At 48.5% G+C, this 26,763-nt stretch overlaps 2 protein-coding genes across 2 annotated transcripts in view; one reads left to right on the forward strand and one right to left on the reverse strand.

Moving 5' to 3' along the window:
* LOC307205600 (uncharacterized protein) overlaps positions 1-26,763 on the reverse strand; it is a 286,408-nt gene that overhangs the window by 163,990 nt on the left and 95,655 nt on the right. The window lies entirely within an intron of this gene.
* LOC307205514 (sodium/potassium-transporting ATPase subunit alpha-2) overlaps positions 1-26,763 on the forward strand; it is a 43,127-nt gene that overhangs the window by 538 nt on the left and 15,826 nt on the right. The window contains exons 2-12 of the mRNA XM_079957959.1: positions 6,869-6,973; positions 8,220-8,279; positions 9,410-9,613; positions 14,382-14,495; positions 16,512-16,646; positions 18,063-18,180; positions 20,375-20,643; positions 21,469-21,667; positions 22,959-23,068; positions 23,773-23,907; positions 26,083-26,272. Coding sequence (XP_079814085.1) covers positions 6,869-6,973; positions 8,220-8,279; positions 9,410-9,613; positions 14,382-14,495; positions 16,512-16,646; positions 18,063-18,180; positions 20,375-20,643; positions 21,469-21,667; positions 22,959-23,068; positions 23,773-23,907; positions 26,083-26,272 — 1,639 coding nt within the window. The remainder of the gene's footprint in view (positions 1-6,868; positions 6,974-8,219; positions 8,280-9,409; positions 9,614-14,381; positions 14,496-16,511; positions 16,647-18,062; positions 18,181-20,374; positions 20,644-21,468; positions 21,668-22,958; positions 23,069-23,772; positions 23,908-26,082; positions 26,273-26,763) is intronic.

Consider the following 26,763-nt stretch of genomic DNA (forward strand, 5'->3'; position numbering starts at 1 on the left):
TCCATATCTCCCGCCCACCTTTGAAGGCAGATTAGCCCCACAGGCCGTGGCTGGGCTGGGCAGATTGCGGTCCTCTTTGGGCGTGGTCCGCTTTGGCAGAGAGGGGAGGGCAGGATCAGGTCCGCGGATTGCATTTAATAATTTTAGGTCTTGCGCTCACGTAGACTGGCTTGGGGCGTCTTGTTGCTTTGAGCGGAGGAGCAGGGCTGTTAAATGTCAGGGTGCTGAAATTCACCGGAGTCCCGCGGGCTGCTTTCTGCTGCCCTCTGTCTGTCGTTCTTTGAGGAGGGGAGGGGGGCTGTTTGGGCTCCTGCTTTGAGTTTGGAAAAGTTTCTTCGCCCCTGGCCAGGAGGTCTGTGCTGTTGTTCTTGCACCTACAAAGTGTGGCCTTCGCTTTGAGCCTCTAGGGAGAAGCTCGCGGCCGGTGGTGGGCGGCAGCTGGCAAAATCTGCCACCCCAGCTGTCAGAAAAAGTATTTCGCTGTCAGATTTTGCAGGGTGGCAGAGAGAGGTGCAGGAGAACAAAGCGTGTTGTTACATCCGTGTCACAAGATGTGCTGGTTTCTCCCATTTGGTAGAAAGGCATATTTAACAGACAAATATAATATTCTGCAAGACAAAAGCGTCTGTTGGGGTTTCTTCCTTTTAGACTGTTGATAATTCCTTGGGAAAGCTGACTGCCAGCTTCCAGCTTCCACAGAACTGTTCGCTGAGTATGCACCCACAAAACAGATAAAAGAAAAGGCGCTCATCTGCCTTCTCTATAGATCGCTTTTTCCACAGTCATGGTTCTCACCCGCAAAGGAAAGAGAAAGGGGTGTTAGCATTTGTTGACCCAAATGTTTGGGACGTCGCTGAGGATTCACCTGTGATCTAGCTCAGCTGGAACTCCTGGGGTTCATTTTCAGATGTATAATTCAGTGCAGAACTCCCGGGGTTCCTATCAGTGCAAATGACTATGATCCTGTGTTCTTTGTCGGAAAGGTAGATGGTGAAACATCGCTGCGTAGTTACTCTCCGTCATCTTCCAGGAGCGCTTGTTGTCATTCACTTTTAATCCTCTCCTAATTAAACAAGATCTTGTCCCCGTGGGAAAAGCTGAATCCGTGTCCGGCACAAGCCAGGGGATGGATTAGTCGGTCTGGATCCCATTCAGCGTCTTCATTTAGAATCGAGCCATGCAGGGTAGATCCCACAATCTTTCAAAACCACAACCGGAGAAAGAGGATGGTTTTTGTTTGGATTCTGAATTGTAGGTTTTCCGGCGTAACCTTAGGGTCTAGAAACTTGAAATGATACACCATCTCCTGGCACTTCATGAGAAGCCACCAGGGCAGAGAGGGGTGGCAGGAGGGCCCCTCTGGCTCCTGTCAATCACTAGGCACCAGCCCTCTCAGAATGGGGGCTGGAGCTCAGGAATTTGGGGGCCACTGCAAGGTTGTCGTTTTTTATGCAGTGGAGGCAGGAAAGATGCAGAGGGGATTGGAAGAGACAGAGGCTCTGGCTTTCTTCATTATTCTGAATAGTTCTTTTATGCTACTTGCTTTTTCCTATGTGAAGTCTCATGAGGAAGAAAAAAATCAAAACAACCAAAGCAATATGAATGTGCCAGTCTTTATTGATGGTCAGATTTGGGTAATTAGAGCAGTGGGTGTTGACTGAGAGAGATTAAAGCTTTATTGATCATACACACCATACTTGGCTGATGGAAGGTATTTCTCCGGTGCAATTGACCTCTTTTTTCCTTTCTGCTGCCTACCTACACCCTGGGCCGGCCACCTGAAGAGCGAATTGGGAATAGCTTGCATTTTATTCAGTTTATTGTTTTTTCTTTGTGTTAATTGTACTTCTTGACATGTATCTTTAATGAACCTCAGTAAAATAATTTTTGGGGGGGAAAGAAAAAGGGGGGGGGAAGGAAGAGACAGAGGCTGATTTCTGCCCCCTACATTCAGTGGAATGAAACATGAGCTGTGATTCCTGTGGGGGGTTGGGCTGGATGACCCTTAGGGTCCCCTCCAGCTTTGCATGCCTAGGATTCTGTGATTGCCCCCTGTCCCATTTCCACGCACCCTTTTGCCACAAAGCGGGGTGCAGCCAGGGCCAGGCTGTGTGAGCAAACTGGACCCCTGTTGCCAAAGATTTCTCGGGGCTTGTTCCTCATAACCCGCCTATCAAGGGTTCGCCCCTGCCTTTCTTTGCACAAAGTTTGCTCCAACATCTCTGAGGCTTTGCCGCAAGCAGGAGGTATATGATTCCTGTGAAATAAAACAAAAGTCTGGATTGGGATCAGAAAACAGTCAGCTGTTCATCAAGCAGTGCTTCTGATTTGCAGACCTTCTGAGTGTCCCTATTTCCCAGGGAAGTTTCCAGATTGACAGAAGCTGTCTTGGTTTCTGATCTGATCCCAGAATGTCCCACTTTTCCTTAGGACATCCCTGTTTCAGTTGCAGAAATGTTGGAGTTGTGGAAACCCCGAGCCAAGGAGATAAATAACAATACAACTTTTAGAAGACATCTGAAGGCAGCCCTGTATAAGGAAGTTTTTAAACGTTTAAGTTTTTATGTATACTGGAAGCCACCCAGAGTGGCTGGGGCAACCCAGTCAAATGGATGAGATGATGATAATAATGATGATGATAATAATAATAATAATAATAATAATAATAATAATAATACAATAATAATAATATAATAGGATGCCCCTATTTTCATTGGTGAGGTGTTGGAGTGTATACAATCCACTTTTAAAGCCATCCAAATTGATGGTCATTGTCGCCTCCTGTGGCAGGGAGTTCCATAGTTTAACGATGCGCTTCATGAAGAAGTTCTGCGACCCTGGAGGGCCAATGCCCGTCTGTGTGGTCATTACTGAGCTAGAGAGACCAAGTGTCCAGCTTGGATGAATCTGCTTCCTCCTTTCCCATGTTTGTGTTCCAAAACCAAGCCTCTTTTGGTCCCTGGCCTGAGAGGTTCTGTCTGTGGAGCCTTTCCAAAATCAAACGGTCTGGTCACACGGGCAGTGGGAGAGGGGTGCCCAACATCGTTGGACTGGGCCCAACTCCACACTGGGACCTTTTGGGATCACAAGAACTGGGCCCAGGAGATGCAGATGTTTATTCAGGAGCAGAAAATAAAAAGAGGACTTCATCGCAACGCTGACGGAAAAGTTCCCCCGTCGCCAAGAACAACTCTGGTTTGCCAGGGGTCGTGTTACAGAGAGACCTGGGAACAGGGTCCTGTGTGGCCGTGGGGGGGGGGAGCCAGGGGAACCCCAATCTCCCCGTGGGGTCACCAGTTCCGCCACCTTTTGCATGGCTGCCCCTCTGGTTACCACGCTGACCTCTGTTCAATGGAGGTGGGAATCAACTTCCTAGTCACTTGACCCCTGATGCATTTTCCCTCGTTTAAAAATAGTTGAAAATGTATATATAGGACCTGGGGCTTTGGAATGACAAGGCCTGGCCTCGCAGCAGGACGAATGCCCGGGGGCCTGGGCTGACTGTCGGCTTCCCAATGCAAAACGGGGGCATTGTGAGCAGGTCCTCACACCATGCGCTCAAAGAACATCCATTGAAATGTGCCGGGAAATGCGGCTTCGCCGGCCACAGAGCTGTCATTCCTGGCAACCTTAGCAAACGAAAGCAAAAGCTGGTGTGCAAATGTGGAGGGCAGAACTTGCAAAAATGAGAAACCACAGCAGCACATTTGTCCACCCTGTAGTTCGGCAAACTGTTATGAAACTGCCGTGGCCTTTGGCTATTTCAATAAACTTATTGATGATGATGATATTTGTCCATTCCTAGTTTTTACTGATCATAGGGCAGGTGCCGGGGGCCCAGAGGAGAGGCGTGCCAAGCTGAGATCCCGGCGGAGGAGAGAGAAAATGTCTCTCTGGGCACTGAATGCCCAAGCAGGCGGAACAGAGGGGTCTTTCTGCCTCCTTGAAAAGCCCCGGAGGCCTGAATAGGCAAGACTTGGAACAGGAGGGCTTTCGCTCTCTCCCAGCCTTTTCTCTCGCTCCCCGGGGTCCCTGGCCGCGCCAAGACATGCCCCGAGTGCTAACGACATTGCTCTCCTCTTTCAGCATTGCGGAATGGTGTGGCTGGCATCCCGTCCCCTCTCCCGGTCAGGCCCCAGCAGTGAGTGATGGTGGCCAGGGCAGGAAGAGAGGTCCGAGAGTCAGTGTGGCATAACGGTTAGAGCGTCAAACTGCAAGGACCTGGGTTCAAATCCCCACACAGTCATGAAGCTCGCTGGGTGGCCTTTGGCCAGTCCCAGCCTCTCAGCCTAGCATCCCTCACAGGGCTGTTGTTGTGAGGATTAAATGAGGACTTGGACCGGGGTGAGACCAGAATTCGAATCCCCACTCAGCCACGCATCTCACTGGATGTGACAATATTTTGCAGGGTGCTCCTCCAGCCCAAAGGCAGGAAAAAATGCATGTATTTGGGTAAAGCATGCCCCAAAATGCACTCATTATTGAAAATAACATATGAAAAGGTATTCTGGAAAATTGCTTTGCAAAAATGCATATGTTAGGCAAATTTCCAAACAGGCATGTGCAATCTAGGAGAAATTTGACTTAAACGTTGATGAATTTTCATGAGGAATCATAAAAAACGTGAGGGTGGGGGAGAATTGCATTTTGATGCAGAAATGTAGACATCTGAAGACAGAAAAGTGAGAAACTGAGAAACCCAAACCTGCAGATTTGCCTGTTCCTATTTTTACGGATGCTGGAAGCACAGATCCTTTGGGCTTGGCGAAATGAGCGATGCCTGGTCTCCTTTCTGGGAGAAACCGAATGCTCTGCTTCCACCTCCCACGAACTTATTCTATACAAGTGAACAACCAGCTGTGTTGGCCACTTTCCTGGTACGTCCAAATCTCAAGAGTTTTGCTGAGGTGGGGAGAGAAACATTTGGCCTCCTGTACTTCCTGCGTCCCCTCGGTCCGGAAATGCCGTGACAATAATAGCTTCCCTTGGCACTCTGTCCAGGACTGGCCAAATAGGATCAGTAGCTCAGTGATGGTGGTGATGGAGGAGGAGGAGGAGGACATCAAAGCTTTTGCGTCAGGCTATTCAAGGCAGGGTCCTGCCTGGGATGTTTGGCAAAGGCTGCTTTGCCGTGAGGCCACGGCTCAATGCACACTCAGGGCTCTAGAAGGAAGGTCGTTGTCTGCTGTTTTGCTGAAAATGAGACTTCCAACGCCCTGCAGTGCCAGGGTCACAAATGAGTCTTCATTCAGGGCCTGTATATCTCAGCAGATGCTGTAAATGTCCCAGATTTGTTCGCGATGCTTTTATTTATTTCATAAAATCTATCCACCACTTGCTTGTTTAAAAATGTCCCCAAGAGGCTTATGAAAAAAGGAAGCAATTACGTTATCAACAAGGTGATAATTCAAGACTTCAAAACATTAAAACAATAGACTAAAAACAGATTGAAACTTGCATCAGCTCTCAAACAAGGCTCGTCTAAACAAGAGTGTTTTGAGCCGAACAGAGTTCGGCCAAGGCGCCTCCTTGATGTCAAGAGGCAGGGAGTTCCCAAGTTTAGCTGCTGCCACACTAAGCAATCAAGTTCTTATGAATTCAGAACAGGTATGCTGTGGCCCCAGGAGCAGTGCCAGTTCCGCCCATTGAAGCAGTAATGGATGGCGTAATAATGGCACAAGCTTATGCATGCCTACTCAGAAGTAAGCCCTACTATGTCCAATTATGGCGCTTCCTCCCAGGTCAAGCCTGTATATAAAAGGGACGCGGGTGGTGCTGTGGGTTAAACCACAGAGCCTAGGACTTGCTGATCAGAAGGTCGGCGCTTCGAATCCCCGTGACAGGGTGAGCTCCCATTGCTCGGTCCCTGCTCCTGCCAACCTAGCAGTTCATAAAGAACATCAAAGTGCAAGTAGATAAATAGGTACCGCTCCGGTGGGAAGGTAAACAGTGTTTCCGTGCGCTGCTCTGGTTTGCCAGAAGCGGCTTAGTCATGCTGGCCACATGACCCGGAAGCTGTACGCCGGCTCCCTCGGCCAGTAAAGCGAGATGAGCGCCCCAACCCCAGAGTCGGCCATGACTGGACCTCATGGTCAGGGGTCCCTTTACCTTTACCTTTAAAGCCTGTATATAGGGCCACAGTGTAATGGTCTCTGAAACAGCCACAGATTACACACTCCCCAATCAGGTCTCTAACCTTCTGTGATTTAGGGACTTCCCCTGCAGGAGAAGACAGGCTCTAGCACAGGGGTCAGCAAACTTTTTCAGCAGGGGACCGGTCCACTGGCCGGACTATCTTTTGGAGAGAAAAAATGAATGAATTCCTATGCCCAGAGATGCGTTTTAAATAAAAGCACACATTCTACTCATGTAAAAACATGCTGATTCCTGGATTGTGGCCTTAGTTTGCCTACCCATGCACTAGCGCATTGAGTGGACAAGACCAAGAGGGTGTCCAATGGTCAAGAAGGTGGCTTCTGCATGTGCTGTAGAGGGAAGTGAGGGGCAGACAGGCCTCACACACCTGGAAAGGGAACCCCTCTAGGAGAAGGAAAACTCTGAGTGTAAACCCACCAGGTATCCCCAGATCTCCCAGCTTTGCAAGCAGCTTGGATGGGATCTGGTGGAAATGACGAGAAGTTTGGGGTTTTAGCAACCGGTTTTTTGTTCCTGGGAATGCAATGCTACAGAAGCAGCAAACTCATGTAGGATTTCACACACGCCCCATACATTTATTTATTTATTGTACATTGAGGGTCACGAAACCGACAGATTCGCCCGTCCTTGGCTGAGAGCGCTCTGGGTCTGCCTGGTGGTGCCTTTTCCCTCTTGCCCACTGGGGCTGCTAATGCCATCTTTGCCCCCTCAGGCGGGACGAGAGTCTGCCCCGCCGGGGGCAACGGCTGAGAATGGAGGAGGGAAGAAGAAGCAGAAGGAGAAAGAGCTGGATGAGTTGAAGAAGGAAGTGAATTTGGTAAGTCAAAGCGCTGGCGGGGGTGGCTGTTTGGGGGAGCACTGGGGTCAAGGCTTGGCATAAAGGCTGGTCAGTGGCACCTCTAGTCCAGACTCCCCACAGCGGCCAAGTACCCCTAAGAAACTAGGGGTCCAGATAGACTGCCACTGGAGCGAGAGGCTCCATAAGAACATAAGAATAACATGCTGGATCAGGCCAAAGGGGGGAGTCATCTAGTCCAGCCTCCTCTTCTCACAATGGCCAACCAATGGGAAGCCTCCAAGCAGGACCTGAGTGCGAAAGCAGCACTCGCCACAGGTGTTTTTCTGACAGTGGAAGGAGAAGATAGCCATTGTGGTTGGTCGCTTTATTAACCTTCGCGATAAGGCTCCATGGCCAGGGATCTGTCAGGGCCCACAGCAGTAGGCGGGAGAGAAATGAATTTTCACTTGTATTTTAATGAGGAATGAGCTTATTTGCGCTTCTCAACCAATATGCAAACCGAAACACATCCGTCTTTCAAAATTTGCATTTATCCGAATTTTGCAATGCACTTTTCTACAAAACGAACCAGTGTGCAAAAATTCATATATTGGAGGAAAGCAGCCGGGGTGGGGAATGAATATATATACTAGTGAAAACAGCAGACATTAAATTTGGGAGAAATGGCTTGCAAAAATATGCACCTTAAAATTGCATAACACAAAAATACTGTGCATGAAAGAGGAATTTGTACTAAAATGCTAAGGATTTAAAAAACCTCTCTCTCAAAACTGCTGCAGAACTCAAATCAATATTGCAAAAATAATAATAATAAAGAACAGGTGTTTTTTTCTCCAGCTAAGTCCTGCTCAGTATAGACCTGCTGAAATGGATGAAAGCAAGTTAGTCATGCCTGCTAACTTCAGTAGGTCTACTTGGAGTAGGAATAGCACCACAAACAACTCTGAGAAAACTAAGACTGACCACCGCAAGCAGGAAGAAGCCGGCCCTGTCCCTGCTGAGATGAGACGGCAAAGTGACGGAGGGTGGGGGCTCATGGAGGGTGGTCTGCCCAAGAACCCCCTCTCTCTCTGTGTCCATCTCCTTCTCACAAGAGCAGCCAGGAGGAGAAAGATGCGTTGTGCGCTGACAGCGAGAAGGAATGTCTCTCCTCGGTTTCCCACATCCTGCTCCTTTTCCGAGGACGTTCAGCTCTTCTGCCCCCCATGACTAACAGCCTTTCTCTGCCCCCCCCTTGTCCTGTCCTTCTCTCTCCCCTTGCCAGGATGACCACAAGCTGTCGCTGGACGAAATCAGCAGGAAGTACCAAGTGGATCTGTCCCGGGTGAGTCCACCGGGAACATTTGCTGCTTCTCTTTGCCAAGTACCCTCCAATGCATTTTGCCACTCTTTGGTTTCTGGATGGGGAGGGGCGGGCGAGGGGGTATCAAGGCATCCTGGCTTTCATTTATCCCATGGGGAGGGGTGTTATATGCCGGCCTTCTGACTGGGGCTGAGTTCGCACCCGTGTCCGGTGGCTCAATCTGCCCAAGAACTTAGGAATCGAGGTAGACTGCCCCTGGGGCTGGAGGCTCCATAAGGACATAAGAAAAGCCCAGTTCAGCTCAAAGGGGGTCCACCTTGTCCAGAATCCTGCACTCTCCCCTCCTGCAATTTCCAGCAACTAATATTCATAAGCATTGCTGGCACCATTTTGGCCGCTAGCCTAAGGTTTTTTTCCAATGAATCCGGGGACACTTTTCAACTTCTTTTTTAAAATATATCTACATTTTTATTAGTTTTTCAACATATCATTTTCAACAGTAGTTAAACATACTTTCATATCTTACACCATCTTTTTTTAAAACTTCCATCAATCACATCTGAAAATTTTCCATTCACTAAATATACATTTCTTACTTCCATAATTACATTTAACTCATAACTAATATCTCTGTTCTTTCTCTACTTTACAATGCTTCGTAAATTTATCCGTACAAAGCTTCTTGTAGTCCTACTGGGACACTTTTCAGCTTCGATAAGAATGATAGGATTTTGTATGGGGACTGATTTTGTAAATCCGGGGACTGTCCCGGGAAACGGGGACATTTGGTAGCCGTAGTCTCCTCTGTGAAGTCTTATCCCCATAAAGCAAAGGGCTGCCCCAAAGAATCCTGGGAAATATACAGTAGTTCGCCCCCTCACAGAACTACAATTCCCCGGATTCTGGGGTGCGGGGAACAATTTGCTTTAAGTGTTTATGCAGTCAATGCTTCTTGCTTGCTTGTAGAATGGAGACATTTTGTGTGTTTGGAGAAACCTCTGAATTTTGCACGGTTGGAAAGTCAACTGCTGCAGCCATTGGCCCCCAAGAAGTTGCCTACAAGGGAATGTGGCCCTTGGCCTCCCCCTGATTCCACCACACGGGTTAATATGCCCTCTCTTTTTTTCTTTCTTTGTCTCCTTCCATGCCAGGGCCTGACCAACACGCGGGCAGCAGAGATCCTGGCCAAGGATGGCCCCAACGCCTTGACCCCTCCTCCAACCACACCAGAGTGGGTCAAGTTCTGCCGCCAGCTTTTCGGGGGGTTTTCCATCCTGCTGTGGATCGGGGCCATTCTCTGCTTCCTGGCCTACAGCATCCAAGCGGCAATGGAGGATGAGCCGGCCAACGACAACGTAAGTCTCGTGGCCCCAATACAGGCATCCCCAAACTCAGCCCTCCAGCTGTTTTGGGACTACAACTCCCATCATCCCAGGGATGATGGGAATAGTAGTCCCAAAACAGCAGGAGCGCCAAGTTTGGGGATGCCTGCCCCCAAGAGGATAGGTTCCCAACCCAGGCTGGCAGCAGCTCTCCAGGGGTTCAGAGAAGGGACATTGCCAGACCTAGTTGGAAAAGAGGATTCTAGTCCTCATGGTTCTGAGTAAAAGGTTGAAATAGGAATGTAGGAAGCTGCCTTAGATTGCGTCAGATAATTGGTCCATATAAGTTAGTTCTGCCTACACTGACTGGCAGCAGCTCTCCAGGGTTTCAGGCAGGTGATGTTCACAGCAGCACCTGGATAATTATTAATTTATTTTACAAATCTTATGCACCACTTGGTTTAAGAACAAAACAAAACTCAAAGCAGTTTTTTTTTATAAAAAAGTAAAATTAGCAGTAAGAAAACAGTTAAATGCAACTATTTAAAACATGCAAAAAAAAAAAATGCAACGATAAGCTAAAAAACCAGGTTAAAGCACATGTCTGCATCTCTACATATCTAGGCAGGCTTGCCTAAACAAGAATGTTTTTAGCAGAAGCAGTACAGTGAAGCTGCATGGATGGTGTCAAGAGGCAGGCAGTTCCAAAGTCTGGGTGCTGCCAGACTAAAAGAGTGATTTCTTACAAATGCAGAAATGGTGCTAGCAGTGCAGATCAAACCAGTTGCATGAGCACATGTGAGGTAAGGCAATATTCCAAATTGGTCCCAAATTGTTAAGGGCTTTGGATCCTATTAGTAACTCCTTGAACATGTATCACGCAGGTCAGGATAAGGGCAGAGGAGGCCCCCGTCACTAGTCAGACCCACATAGAACGGGGGAAGCCAGTGGGGTGCCCTCCGGAAGGGGCTGGACTCCAACAACCCCACGAGTCAGGGGTGGCCGTTGCCCAGGGAGGGGGAGGACGGAGTCGGGAGTCGGCTGTCCAGCAAGATGCCTGATCTTGCAAGAAAAGTGTTGGGTGGGGCTTAAAGGTAAAGGTAAAGGTACCCCTGCCCGTACGGGCCAGTCTTGACAGACTCTGGGGTTGTGCGCCCATCTCACTTAAGAGGCCAGGGGCCAGCGCTGTCCGGAGACACTTCCGGGTCACGTGGCCAGCGTGACATCGCTGCTCTGGCCAGAGCCAGAGCCGCACACGGAAACGCCGTTTACCTTCCCGCTGGTAAGCGGTCCCTATTTATCTACTTGCACCCGGAGGTGCTTTCGAACTGCTAGGTTGGCAAGCGCTGGGACCGAGCAGCGGGAGCGCACCCCGCCGCAGCGATTCGAACCGCCGACCTTTCGATCGGCAAGCCCTAGGCGCTGAGGCTTTAACCCACAGCGCCACCTGCGTCCTGGGTGGGGCTTAGGAGGCGACTAACCTGTGGCCTCCCAGGTGTCGCTCAACCCCAGCTCCCATCCCCATCCCTGACCCCCTGGCCATGTGGGCTGGGGCTGGGCTCCACCCCTGACTTTGAGGGACTCCACCTCTGGTTTTTAAGCAGAGATCAGAGGGCCATCTGTTAGGGATTCTTTAGTTGTGATTCCTGCATATTGCGGGTTGGGCTGGATGATCCTTGAGGTCTCCTCCAATTCTATGATCATGCAGCTTAGCCTCGGAGATTTCTAGGATGGGACCCACAAGCTTAACATGAGTCTACAGGGTGATGCAGCAGCAATAAAAAAGCTAACACTATTCTAGGCTGCATCCGCAGAAGTCTAGTGTCCAGATTGTGTTACTTTTATTGTTGTTAGCTGTTCTGAGCCCGGCTTCGGCTGGGGAGGGTGGAATACAAATAAATTATTATTATTATTATTATTATTATTATTATTATTATTATTATTATCAAGGGAAGTAATAGCTAAAGCTAAAGGGACCCCTGACCATGAGGTCCAGTCGTGGCCGACTCTGGGGTTGCAGCGCTCATCTCGCTTTATTGGCCGAGGGAGCCGGTGTACAGTTTCCGGGTCATGTGGCCAGCAGGACTAAGCCGCTTTTGGCGAACCAGAGCAGCACAGGGAAGCGCCGCTTACCTTCCCACCGGAGCGGTACCTATTTATCTACTTGCACTTTGACATGCTTTCGAACTGCTAGGTTGGCAGGAGCAGGGACTGAGCAACGGGAGCTCACCCCGTCGCGGGGATTCGAACCACCGACCTTCCGATTGGCAAGCCCTAGGCTCTGTGGTTTAACCCACAGCACCACCCGCGTCCCAAGAGAAGTAATAGTCCCACTCTATTCTGCCTTGGTCAGACCACACTTGGAATACTGTGTCCAGTTCTGGGCAGCACAATTTAAGAAGGATGTTGACAAGCTGGAAGGTGTGCAGAGGAGGGAGACCAAGATGATCAAGGGGCTTGGAAATAAACCTTATGAGGAACGGTTGAAGGAGCTGGGCATGTTTAGTCTGGAAAAAAGGAGACAGGAGAAAGGATAGCTTTGGGTCCCTTCCAACTCTCAGATTCCCTGACCCTCCACGCACAGAGCAGCTGCTCAGTCACCAAGCTTTGGTATGTCGCTCTGTGTGGACAGCAGGCCTCAGAAATGGACAAAGGCTGTGTCCGCTTGAGAACGTCCCTCCTGCATTCACAGCCAGGCAGAAGAGCAAGAGACGGGGGCTTTTGATGCAAGCAGTGCCATGCGCCCAAAAGGTCTTGGTCTCCGTCCAGCACCTTGGGGTGGGGTTATCCCAGGACGGGCTGGTCACGCCCTGGGACACGCCAGAAGCCCCAGCCCACCTGCCACGGAGCAGGCGGGGAGGGTTCATCCTGTCCCCAGGGTGGTATTTGCAACCCTGCATGCCTTGCCCTGTGTAGGATTACACTGTAAGACTTCCTGAACACAAGGGGGGCCCAGGCAGGAGCCTCCAAAACAGAAGGCAGAGGATTTCATGCTGGGCAAGAACAACCGTGCTGCTGGGTCCCTCTCTTCTTCTTGTCGTTGTTTATTCGTTTAGTCGTGTCCGACTCTTCGTGACCCCATGGACCAGAGCACGCCAGGCACTCCTGTCTTCCACTGCCTCCCGCAGTTTGGTCAGGCTCATGTTTGTAGCTTCGAGAACACTGTCCCACCATCTCGTCCTCCGTCGTCCCCTTCTCCTTGTGCCCTCCATCTTTCCCATCATCAGGGTCTTTTCCAGGGAGTCTTCTCTTCTCATGAGGGGGCCAAAGTCTTGGAGCCTCAGCTTCAGGATCTGTCCTTCCAGGGAGCACTCAGGGCAGATTTCCTTCAGAATGGAGAGAGAGGTTTGATCTTCTTGCAGTCCATGGGACTCTCAAGAATCTCCTCCAGCACCAGAATTCAAAAGCATAAATTCTTCGGCGATCAGCCTTCTTTATGGTCCAGCTCTCACTTCCATACATCACGACTGGGAAAACCAAAGCTTTAACTATACGGACCTTTGTCGGCAAGGTGATGTCTCTACTTTTTAAGATGCCATATAAACCTCAAATTAATAAATGAGGAAGCAGATGAGGAACCCTGCCATCCACCTTGGGCTGAGTCTGGCTGCTGGCCCAGCTAGCTTCAAATTTTCTCCACCCACTGGCTGCAGCTGGTTTCTAGCTTTCCCTCAGGAATTATTATTATTATTATTATTATTATTATTATTATTATTATTATTCCACACCCTTTCCCCAGACTGGGACTCAAGGCTTATGCAAATTAAAGCAGGCTTATACAAAAAGCTAAAAGTATTTTCAGAGCCACACATTTGTGAATGGGGAGCTCTTATCGCCAGCTTATTTCCTTTGAGAAAAATCCCATTTTAAAAAGGAATAAAGGAAGGAAAAGGCTTCCTTCTTCCCTTCCTTCTGACAAAAAAATTCCCTCAGTGGCTTAAGTGAGACTCCCCTCAGAAGCTATTTTGGGGTCTGCTCTGTGGTAGATGGAAAAATACAGATAAAGGGGGCTTATTCCTTGAGGAATTCATTTATTTTTTATTTTTTTAAAAAATAATATTTATTAAAGTTTTGAAAGTTACAGAGAGAGAAAAGAAAAAGAATTAAACATAACAAAACCATACAATACAATACAAAGACAAAAATATTACATATACATAACAAAAGTAAAACAAAAACAATTAAAAAAAAAGTAACACAACCAATACTTTCAATGTTATTAACTTTCTTTTACTTGTTTCAGTGACCTACTCACACCTCCCTTTTTTGTATTCCACTTCAATTAATTGTTTCAGCAAATCCTTTCCATCTTCCTCAAATTTCTGTCCTATCATTTAACTTAACAAATTCTAACATTATTTTTTTCCTTTAATCCAATTACAATCCATTCTATTTAATTCTTACATTTCTGCTAAAGCCACGTATCTTCATTCCAACACCTTTCTAACATTCCTTAATTTTACAATATTTCTGTAAGTAGTCTTTAAATTTCTTCCAATCTTCTTCTACTGACTCTTCTCCCTGGTCTCAGATTCTGCCAGTCATTTCTGCCAATTCCATGAAGTCCATCACCTTCATCTGCCATTCTTCCCGAGGAATTCATTTATTTTATTCATTTCACGAAATTTATATATCTCTTGACTATATATGTATATATATGTATGTATCACTTCAGTCACCTCCCATCCGTGAGAGAGAGATTTATGGAATTGTAAAATTGGAAGGGACCCCAAGGATCAGTCTGTCCGTCTAGATTTTTAGATTTTAGATTTCCACTGATATTTCCTTTTTTCCTTCCCAGCTTTACTTGGGGGTGGTGCTGGCGGCCGTTGTCATCGTCACCGGCTGCTTCTCCTACTACCAGGAGGCCAAGAGCTCCAAAATCATGGACTCTTTCAAGAACATGGTGCCTCAGGTAAGAAGGCCCCGTCACGCGTCTCAGGCCTTTATTTCCATAGAACGGTGGAGTTGGATGGGATCCCCCAGGGTCATCTAGTCCACCCTCCTGAAATCCTCTTAAAAAAGAATTCTCCTCCCCCCCCCCCACACACAACGTGGGACCAGGACTACAGAGGCTCCCCTTCTCCATTCACACACTTAAGCAGCTTGAGAGCAAATATCACATCCATCTCCTCCTTGGCCCTCCAGCTGCCAAATGTCTTTTCATGCTTCCCTTTTTCCACGTCTAGATATTGTATTTTAATATTTTCAGCAAAAGGATGGTTTTGAAAGAGGGTTGGAGACTAGAATAGGACTAGATCAATGAGCATACAACAGGCATTCTCCACTGCCCTCTTGTGGTTGAGACAAGATTTACGTATTTACTTTTAAAAATGTGTTTGCTTTTTAATTAAAATTAATTTTAATTAAAATTAAAATATTGAAGCAGTTTGCACACACACACACACACACACACACAGAGTGTAAATATGATTTTAGGGCAAGTCAATCCCTCTGGTCAAGGCTGCCTCTTTTGTGCCACCTTCAGTTCTTCCCAGGGATTATTGGTTTGTAATGATCATAGAATCATAAAAATGTATAGTTGGAAGGGACCCTGAGGGTCATCTAGTCCAACCCCCTGCAAGGCAATGCGGGAATCTTTCACCCAACGTGGGGCTTGAACTCTCAACCCTGAAGTTAAGAGTCCCCTGCCCCACTGACAGAGCTAACCGTTGTTTTCATTTTATTTTGTGCTTTGTGTTCTCGTTTTGTATTTTTGTATTGTGAGCTGCCCTGTGATCTTTGTGTGAAGGCCAGCCTGCAAATTTAATAAATAATAATAAAAATAATAATTCAGCTTCTTTATTCTAAAGCATCCTGGTTTTGCCACCTGGAAGGGCAGAGAAAGTCTTCGCACGCTTCATGTTATTGCAGGAATTTATGTATAAGTTGGGGGTGTTTGCCCCTCCAGCAGATCTCATGCACATGCAGCCCACTACCAAAACCAGCACAATTACTTTTGTGACTTGTCCCCACAAAACGCTTCATCACAGTTTCTTCCTATCTATTCAAAGGGCCTTTGCTACACAATACCAAATGTAAGAATTCACTGATCAATGTTCCTATGTACTGGCTCACTGGGGAAACTTCAGAAATTCATCTAGACCTGTGAGCTCAGCTCCTCAGCAGCCCCTCTGCCTGAGGGATCATCCCTGGCATCCTGATACCTGAGGGCCAGACAGGTAGCCGTTCCAGAAGTAACAAACCCAGATGAAGACAAAAGGGTGGGATGAACCTGGCTGGGAAACAGGGAAATGGAAAGATCTCTTTTGTTCCACTTGATGGGTGTTTGGTGGAGGGCAAGGGGAACCATGGGGCAGGGTCCAGGATGCTCAGATTACGGCCACCAGACCTCCCCTTTCATGATGTAACCGTGATGTATGAGTGATGTAGTTGGGGGGGGTGTAACATGGGAATGAGCAGCTAATAAAAGTTTGGGTTCTCTTTTGTTTGGGGTTTCCATCTTGTTCCCCCTGGGGGCAGGTGGGAGTCCTGTCGCGACAGTCTTCAATCAAGACCAAGCCGACTGGCTGCTCTTTTGCTCTGGTATTCCTGGATGGTGTCCTTTTTTTCTGTCCAAGGGAACCCTCAGATTTCTCCATTAACAACCTTTTGTGCTTTAAAAAGGTGCTAACTTGGGGGTCAAGTACAGGATGGAGAGAGAACCTTGAATGGCATTCACCTACAGCCCTGGTTCCTGATGTGGGGCACACACCCCCACAGGGGGGCAATTTGATTTTTAAAGGGCAGCAATTCGAGAAAGAGTTATTCACAGTGAATGGCCCTTTAGGCTTCCTCCACGTGAACACGAGTTCACTTTTTGAATAATAAGAATTACATGTCAGGATTTTAGAGAGGCTTAGGTGGGGCGTGGCCACAAAAAGGTTGGGTACCACTGACCCACAGGATTAACACCATCTTGTGCCCACAGCAAGCCCTGGTGATCCGGGAAGGGGAGAAGAACCAGATCAATGCGGAGAACGTGGTGGTCGGGGACCTGGTGGAGGTGAAAGGGGGAGACCGGGTTCCCGCAGACCTCAGAATCATCTCCTCGCACGGCTGTAAGGTGAGGGCGGCCGAGAGGGAAACAGCACAAAGGAAGGCCCCAGGGGGGGTAAAAATCCATGATTTAAAAAATCATAATTCAGATTTATTTTTTAAAATCAGATTTTTAAAATAAAATGCTTTTGGAAGAAAAATCTTTCTAGTTTTCTATTTAAGTTACATTATAGTTCAAAGGCTATTCATCAGGAAGCAAGGATTTGTTTTAAGTTTTTCATGTGTGCTAAAACTCAGTCTAAGGTTTATGTGTGTGTATACACACACACACACATACACACACACACACAGTGGACACTCAGGTTGTGAACATGATCTGCGCAGGAGGCACGTTCGCAACCCAAAGCAGCACGTCCGCGCATGCGCAGGTTGCGATTCGGCGCTCATGTGCAAAGCGCCATTTAGCGTTTCTGCACATGTGCAACTGCCGAAACCCAGAAGTAACCCATTCCGGTACTTCCGGCTTTCGGCGGGTCCGTAACCCAAAAAAACACAACCTGAATAATAATAATAATAATAATAATAATAATAATAATAATAATTTATTATTTATACCCCGCCCATCTGGCTGGGCCTCCCCAGCCACTCTGGGCGGCTTCCAAAAGAATATTAAAATACTATGATACATCAAACATCTGTAACCTGGATACATATGCTATAATGTTATTGTTTTAGTTAAATAAATGGTTTGAATTGCTATTAAGGATATGATTGGTTTTCTCCTTCCGATAAAGTGCAGCAGAAAAGTTGTTCAAATATAAACAGTTAACTTCTTAAACCTCACAATAGTTTAATAATTATCTGTCTATGTATTTCTAATAGTATAACCAAATCAGTAATTTTTGATATAACTGTAAAAACTACTCTGAAAATTTATTATTCCAAAAATGAAACCTTCCTCTGGTTGTAAATATTAAGATTATACCAGCAAAAATGAGTCTTTCTGTAAAAAAAGAAGATTTAAATCAAGTCTTACTGACTAGTGATCTAAATCATGATTTAAACTGATTTGATTTAAATCAAATCCACGCAGGAAGGCCCAGCAGTGAGCTGCAAAATATAGAATCATAGAACTGGAGAGTTGGAAGTGAGACTCATCTAGTCACTGCACTCTCTGCAAAACGCTGAAATGAATTAAATCATCAGGCCATCAATTCTAGCACATGGTAGGGCCATGTAAATGATATAATTTGGCATCAGAATGATTGGTATTAGTAATTGTATTATAATTTGGCATTGTTATAATGAGGCTATTATTGGATTCTTGAAAACAAATAAAAATTGTTATTATGTATAAGAAGAAAATAAATGCATATGTTCCCTCTCATGGAAGGAAGAGCAGGATATAAAACCAGCCGATAAATATGTTCGGGAAAATACACAAACCCCCACATCGTGCAGCTTTTTCTGTTGTCTTGTGCAGGTGGATAACTCCTCCCTGACGGGCGAGTCGGAACCACAGACCCGTTCTCCGGAGTTCACCCACGAGAACCCGCTGGAGACCCGGAACATCTGCTTCTTCTCCACCAACTGCGTGGAAGGTGAAAGGGCAAGGGGGGAGGAGGGGGCGAGGAAAAGCAGAGACTGGACCCACCTCACACACACACACCCCGGGAAGGTCTGACCTGGGCATCATAATCTTTGCTGCCAGGCTGCAGGAATCGTTGCCTCCACCGTCCCCGGCCATTCCCCATGAAACGCTGAATTGCACCCAGACCCTGCCCAGCTTATTCATTCATTCATTCATTCATTCATCTATTCGTTTGCTAGTTTGTGTCAAAATTGATCCAATAGCAGAGTGGACACATACATACACACACACACACACACACACACACACACACATATGCAAATCTAATGAAGAAATTTACATATATATGTATACACACACAAACACATACCGTATTTTTCGCCCCATAAGACGCACCTGACCATAAGACGCACCTAATTTTTAGAGGAGGAAAACAAGAAAAAAAATATTCTGAACGAAACAGTTGATGTATGATTTTTGTGGTTCATGCTGTGGCCACAGACATGTGATTTGATGTTGAGTTTGGGGCAGCCCAATGCAAAAATCCCGAGAATCCATGTGGATCCATGCTTTGTAACCACGTTTTTGCGCCATTGTGGCCCCACGAAACAGTGGGTGCGTGATTTTTTTGGTACAGGCTGTAGCCATGGACATGCTATGTGATCTGATGGTGAATTTGGGGTGACCCAATGCAAAAATCCTGAGGATCCATGGGCTTTTACCTCCCGCCTCCCAGGCAGCCTCCTTTATCTCTAGCGTCCCTTATCTCTCTCCCCGATCGCTTGCCGATCAGCTGCTTCCTTTCAACACTCCCTTCCCTCTTGTTTGCCTTAGTATCTTTTCCTTAGCTGGAGCAGTTTTTTGCTCCTCCTTTTCTTCTAATTTCTCTCCTTATTGCTTTAGTTTTCCTGTTTCCCCCCTTTGCAAGTTCGCTGTCTTTACCTCCTCCCTCCCAGGCAGCCTCCTTTATTGCTAGCGTCCCTTATCTCCCTCCCTGATCTCTTGCGGATTAGCGGCTTTGTTTCAACACCCCCTTCCCTCTTTAAAAAAAAAAAAGAGCATGATCTGCTTTTCTCCCCTGGGCAAATCGGCTCCAGGGACCACACATTTGCTCCATAAGACGCATAGACATTTCCCCTTACTTTTTAGGAAGGAAAAAGTGTGTCTTATGGAGCGAAAAATACGTACATATATATCTATATCTATCTATCATCTATCTATCTATCTATCTATCTATCTATCTATATCTATCTATATGCAAATTTAGTGAAGAAAGGAGTGAAAGAGAAACAAAGGAGGGGAAGGAATAAAAAAGATAAAGATAAAGATAAAGATCACCTCACATTTAAAATACAAGAACCATTGTTTTTGTGGTCTGAACATTCTTCCTTCCTGGCTGATATTCCCCCACAGGATTTAGGTAGGTTTCAAACCTGATTCTGACACGTAGCATCAGAATCCCAGGTTTACCTGAGCAACCCAGGAACCAGGCATGCCTGGAACATAGGAATATAAAGAGAGTCTGGCTTCAGGATCAGGCCATCTCGGCTGGCATCCTGTTCTCACAGTGGCAAAAAGCCCCAAAGAACCCAGGGATGCGGATAGACTGCCTCTGGAGCTGGAGGTTCCATAAAATCTTAGGAGTCCGGCTTCTGGATCAGGCCAAAGAGGGCCCAACTAGCCCAGGATCCTGTCCTGAGAAAAGGCCCCAAAGGGAGCCTTGCAAGCAGGATTCAAGCACAACAGAAGTGAAAGAGGAACAAAGTTTTTAGGGAAGGGAAGTTTTAGTGTTTAGGGAAGTTTTTAATGATTAATGTTTTAATGTATTTTTAATCTCTGTTGGAAGCCGCCCAGAGTGGCTGGGGAAACCCAGCCAGATGGGCAAGGTGCAAATAAATTATTATTATTATTACCCTCTTCCTTCTTGCGGTTTCCAGCAACTGGTATTCAGAAGCATCACTGCCTCTGATGGTAGAGGCAGAGTATAGCTAGCCATCAATCAATAGCCCCCTCCTCCTCCCTGAGTTTGTCCAATCCTCCTTTAAAGGATCCTGTGGCAGGGAGTTCCACAGTTTAACCATGTGCTGCGTGAAGGAGCCGTGGCTCCCGGATCCCAGGTGCCAGGGACGCCCCAGGAACCAGCAACCTCTCCCCGATTTGGAGGGGGAAATAAACCCCTTCCCTTTCCCTCCTGTCCTGCGCAGGCACCGCCCGGGGCATCGTCATCTCGACGGGGGACCGGACTGTGATGGGCCGCATTGCCTCCCTGGCGTCCGGCCTGGAGGTGGGCCGCACCCCCATCGCCATGGAGATCGAGCACTTCATCCGCATCATCACGGGGGTGGCCGTCTTCCTGGGCCTCTCCTTCTTCATCCTCTCCCTCATCCTGGGCTACACCTGGCTGGAGGGCGTCATCTTCCTCATTGGCATCATCGTGGCCAATGTCCCCGAAGGACTCCTGGCAACCGTCACGGTAGGCTCAGAGCCATAGCTTGAAAAGAAGGGATCAGCAGCCTCCCCTGTCCCGGAGACAGTCTACGGGATATCTAACAATCCGGGATAGCAGCTCCCTCTGCACCCCCGTTCCTCTGCCAGTGGTACCTCGGTTTATGAACTTATCTGTTCTGGAAGTCTGTTCTTAAACCAAAACCATTCTTCAACCGCAGTGCGCTTTCCCTAAGGAAGCCTCCCGCCGCCAGTGCCCTTCCACCATTTGGATTCCATTCTTGGACCGAGGTAAGGTTCACAAACCGGGACACTACAGTCATGCCTCATGTTACGTTCTTTCAGGTTATGTCCCGCGGCGACCCAGAAGTACCGGAAAGGGTTACTTCCGGGTTTCGCCGCTCACGCAGGCGTGCAAAATGACGTCACATGCATGCGCAGAAGTGGCGAATTGCAACCCGCGCATGCGCAGATGCACCGGTGTGGGTTGCATTCTTTTCATGTTGCAAACGGCCCTGCAGCATGGACCCCGTTCGCAGCCAGAGGGAGCACTGCACTTTGGTTTTGCGGAGTTTGTAAACCGAATCGTTCTTATACAGGACTGTTCTTAAACCGAGGTACCACTGTATCTGGAGGGGTGTAAAATGTTCCCCCAAACCTGCCCTAGAGGAATGTTTCCAGAATGGAGGCACGATATGCTTCCAAAAACCAGTGGCTGGAAACCATAGGAGGGAAAAGGGCTTTGGTGCTCAGATCCCGCTTGTGGGTTTCCCAAAAGGGGCATTTGGTCGGCCACTGTAAAGACTCTCCCTTTTATCAATCCTTGCTTGACCCTCTCCCCGCCGCCCGGCAGGTGTGCTTGACCCTGACCGCCAAGCGCATGGCCCGCAAGAACTGCCTGGTGAAGAACCTGGAGGCCGTGGAGACGCTGGGCTCCACCTCCACCATCTGCTCCGACAAGACGGGCACCCTCACCCAGAACCGCATGACGGTGGCCCACATGTGGTTTGACAACCAGATCCACGAGGCAGACACCACTGAGGACCAGTCCGGTGAGCGGGGGGCAGGGGGGAGGGCACATGGGGGGGGGGAAGAGCTGCTGCTGGGAAGCAGGGTGGGAGGGAAGTTTGTCTGGGGTGCCCCCGTGACCCCCCAGCTTTCAAATCAGGACTGAGCCCCTTTCCCTCCAGAGTGTCTGGAGGTGGTTGGAGGATGGATGGCAGCTAACAGATTGAGGTTGAAACCTGACAAAACAGAAGTACTGTTTTGGGGGGACAGGAGGCGGGCGGGTGTGGAGGATTCCCTGGTCCTGAATGGGGTAACTGTGCCCCTGAAGGACCAGGTGCGCAGCCTGGGAGTCATTCTGGACTCACAGCTGTCCATGGAGGCGCAGGTCAATTCTGTGTCCAGGGCAGCTGTTTACCAGCTCCATCTGGTACGCAGGATGAGACCCTCCCTGCCCGCAGACTGTCTGGCCAGAGTCGTGCATGCTCTAGTTATCTCCCTCTTGGACTCCTGCAATGCACTCTACGTGGGGCTACCTTTGAAGGTGCAATTAATCCAGAATGCGGCAGCTAGACTGGTGACTGGGAGCGGCCGCCGAGACCATATAACACCGGTCTTGAAAGACCTACATTGGCTCCCAGTACGTTTCCGAGCACAATTCAAAGTGTTGGGGCTGACCTTGAAAGCCCTAAACGACCTCAACCCAGTAGACCTGAAGGAGCGTCTCCACCGCCATCGTTCTGCCTGGACACTGAGGTCCAGATCCAAGGGCCTTCTGGCGGTTCCCTCCCTGCGAGAAGCAAAGCTACAGGGAACCAGGCAGAGGGCCTTCTCGGTAGTGGCGCCCGCCCTGTGGAACGCCCTTCCAGCAGATGTCAAAGAGAAAAATAACTACCAAACTTTTAGAAGACATCTGTTTAGGGAACTTTTAGAAGACAGCCTTGTTTAGGGAAGCTTTCAATGTTTGATGTATTACTGTATTTTAATATTTTGTTGGAAGCCTCCCCCAGTCTAAAACACAGCGTGTACTCTCCCTCCCCCTGCAGGTTAACGTAAATATTTATGGGGGGGGATGCTGGCAACCAGGCAGCCCCATCCCACGCTCCCACTTTGGGGCATAGCTGTCAACGTTTCCCTTTTTTAAAGGGAAATTCCCTTATTCCGAATAGGATTCCTCGGAAGAAAAGGGAACAGTTGGCAGCTATGCTTTGGGGACTAATTGTTACCACCTGTCTGAGGACCAAAGTGGTACCTGCTCACAGTATCAGACCCCCTCCCCTGCCATACTGTGCTCTTCAAATAACTCTGACCCCCCCCCCCCCGGTTCTCTCCCCCCAGGAGCCACGTTTGACAAGCGCTCGCCCACGTGGACGGCCCTGGCCCGGATCGCCGGCCTCTGCAACCGGGCCGTCTTCAGAGCAGGGCAGGAGAAGATCCCCATCTCTAAGGTACAGGGGGGGCAGCAGAGGGAGGTCAGATTCAGCCTCCAGAAAGCCTGGGAAGAACTCTGTGCCGCCCGCAAAGCAGGGCTGGACCGATTGTTAAACCACCCTGGGAATTGTAGCCCTGGGGTCTCATCTTCCCCTCCAAGATGGCGGGGCGTTCCTACGCTCCGTGTAATCTCACTGCATACAAGTTGTACAAGTGATAATAAAGTATTTCAATTTCAATTTATTTCAATTTCCTAATGGCTCTCTGCACCCTTAATGAACTACAGTTCCCAGAGATTCTTTGCAGAAAGCCATGACTGGCTAAAGTGGTATCACAGCACTTTAAATGTGAATGTGGCCCTATAGTTCCCAGAGTTTCCTGGGAAGAAGGGTTGGCTGTTGGGCCACTCTGGGAATTATAGCGCTGGGAGGTGGAATGGGGGGAGTTTCTTAATGACTCTCTGCACCCTGAACAAGCTACAGTTCCCGGGATTCTTTGGAGGAAGCCATAAACTGTTTAAAGTGGGGTGGTAGCTCTTTACGTGAGTGGTGCAGATGGGGCTAAGACCCCACCGACCCCTTACTCACCCTCTTGTTTCAAATTGCCCCCCTGCATGTGGAGCCAAAAGAGGACATTTCCCTCCAGACCCCAGTGTGGGGGGCAGTAGACTTCCTCCCCTTAACGCCTTCCTTCCTTCCTTCGCCCCCTCTCTCTCTGCCAGAGGGACACGGCAGGGGACGCCTCGGAGTCCGCCCTCCTGAAATGCATCGAGCTCTCCTGTGGGTCCGTCAAGAAGATGCGCGACAGGAACCCCAAAGTGACGGAAATCCCTTTCAACTCCACCAACAAATACCAGGTTGGGCGTGTGTGGCAGTGGTGGTGCAGTGGTTAGAGCAGGGGCAGGCAACCTAAGGCCCGGGGGCCAGATGTGGCCCAAGCGCCTTCTCAATCTGGCCCATGGACGGTCTGGGAATCAGGGTGTTTTTAAATGAGTAGAATGTGTCCTTTTATTTAAAATGCATCTCTGGGTTATTTGTGGGGCATAGGAATTCGTTCATTTCCCCCCCAAAAAAAAATATAGACTGGCCCCCCACAAGGTCTGAGGGACAGTGGGCCGGCCCCCTGCTGAAAAGGTTTGCTGGGTTAGAGTGTTAGGCTAGGACTTGGGGAAGATGCATGTTTGAATCCCCTTTGGCCATGAAGCTCACTGGTTTGTGACCTTGGGGGGGCAGCCCCCACCTCTCTCAGCCTAACCTACCTCACACTGGACACATGGGGGTGGGTGGGGGGCTGTCACAGTCTCCGTATCCTTGGGGCTACAGGTGGTTTTCACAGTTTCCCAATTTTATTGCGTCTGCCCCTGTTTTTATACTGCTGGGTATTGGCATTTTTTAATTAGGAAAACCCCTAAGCCACTGCAGGGACCTTTGGACTGAACAGCATTTTAAAAAATGAAGTTTGTAAGTTACTAAAGCAAGTCTTTGCTTTGCCGTGGAGCTCAGAGGGGTCAGTCCCCAAAGGCAGAGACTAGGAAAAGCTCCATGAAACAAGATCAGAATAATGACGCCCCTTTTTCAAACTGGGATTTCTCCCGTTAATTCCAGATCTGTTCATTCAACCCAGTGCTATGAGTGAAATGGCTGTGAGGGTCCGCTAGAGGGGGCCAGAGCTCAGCTTAATGGCAGAGGGGGGGTCAGGGCCAACAAGAAAGACCCCCCCCCTTGCAATCTTCAGTCCACACATGCATTTCCATCTCCTGGATTCAGCCTGAGAGGAAGAGCTGAGGTGGCGTTCCTTGCACAGCCACCGCCTCTGAAGCCAGGAGGAAGCCGGGTTCTCCTCACTGGGCTTTTAAGAGCCACTGAGAGCTGTGTTTTCACTCTGGGAAAACTCTGTGCTCAAAGGAAGTCAGACTATCCTCCCCCAGGGCAGGGCCTTCTCAGTGGTGGCTCCGACCTGGTGGAATGCTCTGTCCCAGGAGACCAGGGCCCTGCAGGATTTAGCCTCCTTCCGCAGGGCCTGTAAGACAGAGCTATTCCGCCTGGCCTTTAATTTGAATTCAGCCTGATCTTCTATTCCCCTTCCTCCCCAGTTTATGAAGATTCCCCGCTCCGGGATCCCACAGCTAATTCTCCCCTGGTCTCCTCGCTGGCCCAGATAGGACTCATTTAGCCAGCTAGCCCTGGTGATCATCTAATGTTTATTGTATGGATTCCCCCCACAAATTGATTTTTGAATTCTGAATTTATTGTTATTCACGTTTTATACTGTATTTTATGCTGTTTTTTGTTGCATCAATTAAGTGTTTTAAATTTGTTGTTAGCTGCCCTGAGCCTGGTTTTCTGAACCAGGAAGGGCGAGGTATAAATAAAAATTTATTTACTATTTATTTAAATGCTGAAATGCAGCAGGAGCACGGGCACATATTTCACGGCAGGGACAAAGGGCATCACGGACGCCGTCCAGGGGAGCTCTGCTGGTTGTCCCCTGTGTGACAGAGGAGTGTTGCTGCTCCCACACAGAGGGGCGGCAGACACCCTCTTGCTTTTGACTTTCAGACATCTTCCAAATGCCTTTTTTGGCCAACAAGCCTGTCTGAGCCTCTCTCTTTTTGACCACTCATGTTACCGATTGTTTTGTACTGTTTTTAACTCTGCACAGTGCCCTAATATTTCAGTACAGTCATACCTCGGGTTACAGCCACTTCAGGTTGTGTGTTTTGGGGATACAGACACGCCGAAACCCGGAAGTACCGGAACGGGTTACTTCTGGGCTTTGGTGCTTGCACATGTGCAGAAGCACTAAATTGTGCCTTGCACATGCACAGAAGCGCCGAATTACAACTCGCGCGTGCACAGATGCGGCGCTGCGGGTTGCGAGCGTGCCTCCTGCATGGATCACGTTCACAAGCCAAGCACCCACTGTATATAAACAGTGGCATAGAAATCCTTTTACAAATAAAAGTTGGTTTTATTCAGGAACCCCAACTAAAGAATTCCTAGACCTCCGCTCAGATATCTCTCTTCCTCAGCTCTCCATCCATGAGCTGGAAGACAAGCCCAACGGCTACGTCCTGGTGATGAAGGGAGCCCCTGAGAGGATCCTCGACCGCTGCTCCAACATCCTCTTGCAAGGCCAGGAGGTGCCTCTCGACGAGGAGATGCGGGACGCCTTCCAGAACGCCTACCTTGAGCTGGGGGGGCTGGGCGAGAGAGTGCTGGGTGAGGAGGCTGGGAGGTGGGGAAAGGGAGGGGGTGGGGAGTGAGAGTGCCCCAGCCAGGCAAAGAAAGCACATGATGAATGTATGCGGGTCTCTCGAATGGAGTGTGATGGCTATTGTGGGAATTTAGAAACTCACAGCAACTTCTGACACCACATTGCACTATTGCTCAGGGAAATTGTGGCAGAAATTGCCAGCATTTGCTCCTTTGTTCTATGCCTGGAACAGAAATCATTCCACTGGATACAACCAGCGTTCTCTGTTGTTGTTTTCAAATTCAAACAATAACTCATTGATTACTGTATTTTTCTCTCTATAAGACGCCCCATACCATAAGATGCACCTAGTTTTTAGAGGAGGAAAACAAAACAAAAAGATATTCTGAATCCCAGAAGCCAGAACAGCAAGAGGGATCTGGCTTCTGGGATAGCCTCTTGCTGTCCTGGCTTATGGGATAGCTGTGCGAAGCCTCTTCTGGGCAGTGCGGCTCTT

Source organism: Podarcis cretensis (genome assembly GCF_951804945.1).
Source record: "Podarcis cretensis genome assembly, chromosome: 16".
In the NCBI taxonomy this organism is placed as follows: Eukaryota; Metazoa; Chordata; class Lepidosauria; order Squamata; family Lacertidae; genus Podarcis; species Podarcis cretensis.